Here is a 3,432-nt window from a genome sequence, read left to right as displayed (position 1 = left end):
TGCTAGCCATTTTTCTGGTGGCAAAGCCCACTCCTACAGTTAGGAAAAGAAAAAATGTCGGTTTTACACTTTCTCTCACGTCTTTTTCTAAGTCAGAGAACTGTCGTGCGTGTGTGCACACACACGTTTAAGAGGTAAAACACAGCAGTGAGTTTCTTAAAGGCCTCATTTAAACAGCTCCTGCTGGTAAGTAAATCAGGCTAATACTTAAAGAAAAACTCTGAGGCACAGTGTTTACACTTTCTCTCACGTCTTTATCTAAGTCAGAGAACTGTCGTGCGTGTGTGCACACACACGTTTAAGAGGTAAAACACAGCAGTGAGTTTCTTAAAGGCCTCATGTAAACAGCTCCTGCTGGTAAGTAAATCAGGCTAATACTTAAAGAAAAACTCTGAGGCACAGTAGGTGTGGGTCTATTTAAACTCCTCTTCTCTGGTTCTGGATACAACTCCTCAGGAGACCTGTTGTTAATTTTCAACAAGAATATATATAAAGATTAACTCATCTAGAATATATATTTTTTAAAATGTCAGTCACTATCATTTTCCTGTGTTCATGAAACACTTGAGGCAACTTGACCATTTCTTCTCAGAAATTAAAACTTATATAAAAAATTCACAATCAGAGATAAAATTTTCAACAGGATTTTTGAGGCTAATATAGTTATTTGGTTAAAAGATAATCTATTTTGAGTATATGAAAATCACATTTAATGGCATTTGTTGGCAACTCTAGTTTTTCAAATTACTTCACCATGAAATGAAGATTTTGATTAATTTCTCCAAAAGGTGAAATGGTTCCTACATTTTTACCATTCAGAAGGTGATATCATTACCAATAAATTATAGAAAATATTAAAGAGGGACTAGGCATCAATTCTAAAAACTTCAAAATTTGAGAAATCACTGTTTTTTAGTTTAGAAACCAGTACTTTGATTCCCAATCAGCTAAGTTGTAAGCTCCCCTTTTTAAAAAAGAGAAACATATTTTCTTGTGTAAGGTATAGGATGAACGGTTTACAACCTAATGCAGTGAAACTTGCTGTCACTGCATATATTTACAGAATTTATGACAGTCATAAATGCACTGATTTTTTTAAACACATGCACAGAAATCTAAGCTATTTTTTTACTAAAGGCTACCAAAGGTTAGAAATAGGGAAGATCTGGGAGGGAGATATGATGCAAAATAATGCAAAAGTAGGGGAGAACTGGGAAAGATATATGATGCAAATTAATGCTGCGGCTCTTATTTTGCCCCTTGTCTGAAAAGTGGCCACAGGTAGGAAGATGATATGTTGTTTCGTCAAGTCCTGGCTCTGTTTCAAACTACAACACTGAATATATGTAGTGGGTCAGCATACTGAATGGAGACAACATTGAGTGTGATTCTAGAATGGCCAACCTTGAGAAAAATCATATTCTCCATTTGCACAATTCTGTCCTTATTTGACAGATGAGAGCAATATTACCCACTCATCCTCAATTAGAGCAGCTAATTTCATTCAAGAGGTATCTAATTGTTTTAGATTATCACTAGTCCTTTATGATTTAAAACCAGAATATTATAAGAATTTAAATATAAATATTAAAAATGTAAAATATTTCTAAAAAACAATAGCTAAATGGCCTGAAATTCTGGCATTTCTATATATGTGCATACTAATTAGTTTATTGAATCACAACGAGTTGATATTCTAGAAAGTTAGGTCTTTCTCATGCTGAAGTACCTGATTTCCCTATCGTTTATAAACAAGAAAAGTAGTAGTGACAGACGAGTAAAAATACATATACTGTATAATTCAGGGGAAGGTTAAGTCTTTTGAGATTTAGGGATTAAATCCTAAACACTACTAAGGATACCGTGTGAAATTCCTCCCCAGTTTGCTAACCCTAGATCCAACTTTATCATACACAGGGGAACAGGGAGAATGGCTCTCAAAGTAGAGGTGGCCCGAGTGAGAAAATGCCTCCCTAATTTACCTCCATTGCTTTACCTCCAAAATTATCTGGGTGACATTCACATATGGACATTAATAGAGTCTAAAAAATTGAAAGCCTCCATTATCAAAGAGGAGGGATGTTATACATACTACATTCCCCTTTTGAATTTCTCAGTTCTATGGCATTCATGTCATTTCTAGTCAAAAGAAATATTTAAGCCCTCGAACAAACATATTTTCTGAAATTATGATTTTGTCTACCGTAAAACAACCACACATTTTAATAGATTGACATTGAGACAAGAAAAGAATTAGTTAACACACATTTACTAAAAGAAAAGAAAAAAAATTGCATTAAGATGGGAAATATAGGGCCTTGAGTTTCAAATGGAAATTATTGCATGCTAGGAAATAAATATAATTTTCTTTCTAAGTTATTGCTTATTTTATATGCAAAAGGGGTAAAAGAAAAACAGGCAAAGAACCAAGCAAAGACACCCACATTTTACAATTAAAGTAAAAGCTTTTCATTTCTGTAGACCATAAAATTTCATTTAGACCCTTTTCCAAATTGTTCCATCTTTAGGAAGCATTAGGTATACCTTTGGTTCAGAATGTTTCTAGAAACAAATGATTCTCACATGCCACTTGCACAGCCTCTATATAGAAAGCATCATTTTCATTTCTGGCCAGTGCTTCCACAGTGAAAACACAGCTATAAACTCTTTTTCCCCAAAGAAAAAGTTATAAATCCAATCACTCCACAATGCTTTTCCTTACCCACTTCTTTCATGTAATCATCAAAGTTTTCACTGGAGACAAGTTTCCAGGTACCTACAAAAGCATCACACATTTTGTGAACTTTCTAGGATTATTCTCCAAGGTGCAAGAGAAGCTGCAGCTTTCTGGAAGGTGCTGTGACCCTCTTAAGTCCAAGTAACTTACTTTTAAAGATGCCCTGAACATGTGATTTTAGGAATAACCAATTGGGAATGATCTCAGATCATTTCCTTCATTACCAGCCTGTGCAGTTTTTCTTCTGAGTCATGTTTTTATAGAAATTTCTCAACTTTGGCTCCCCTTGGCAAATGATCATTGGACTTTGAGTGCAAATTATTTTTAGGCACTTACAGAATGATTTAAACATTCCTGCTTTGACAGTTTAATGCTCAGTGCATTGAATTTCCCCCTATTATGTTCATACATATTTATCTCCTTGTACAGTAGGGTAATTACCTTGGGATGAACTTTGGCCCCTTTTTCTTGGGTTTTTATTAAAATTGAAATTGTGTGGTTCTTTTGAATTGAGAAACATAAGAACTACCTTGGAGATTTTTAAGTAGTTGAAAAGGCTCTTTGGGACAGTACTATTTCAGAAATTGCCTGGCAATTAAAACAAAATAAATACTAGCATTTAAAAATAGCCCAGATTTCTAATTTCAAATGTTTCATATGAATAAAAATGTACATTCAATTCACTACCAGGAATC

General features: G+C 34.2%; 1 protein-coding gene across 1 annotated transcript in view; it reads right to left on the bottom strand.

Annotated features, from left to right (window-relative positions):
* FABP4 (fatty acid binding protein 4, adipocyte) overlaps positions 1-2,860 on the bottom strand; it is a 4,922-nt gene extending 2,062 nt beyond the window's left edge. Inside the window, exon 1 of the mRNA XM_008580731.1 lies at positions 2,723-2,860. Coding sequence (XP_008578953.1) covers positions 2,723-2,795 — 73 coding nt within the window. The 5' untranslated portion in view covers positions 2,796-2,860. The remainder of the gene's footprint in view (positions 1-2,722) is intronic.
* Between the last annotated feature and the right edge of the window lie 572 nt (positions 2,861-3,432).

This window comes from Galeopterus variegatus, unplaced genomic scaffold (assembly GCF_000696425.1).
Source record: "Galeopterus variegatus unplaced genomic scaffold, G_variegatus-3.0.2 Scaffold2148, whole genome shotgun sequence".
NCBI classification, from domain to species: Eukaryota; Metazoa; Chordata; class Mammalia; order Dermoptera; family Cynocephalidae; genus Galeopterus; species Galeopterus variegatus.
This window is presented reverse-complemented; position numbering and strand designations above follow the sequence as displayed.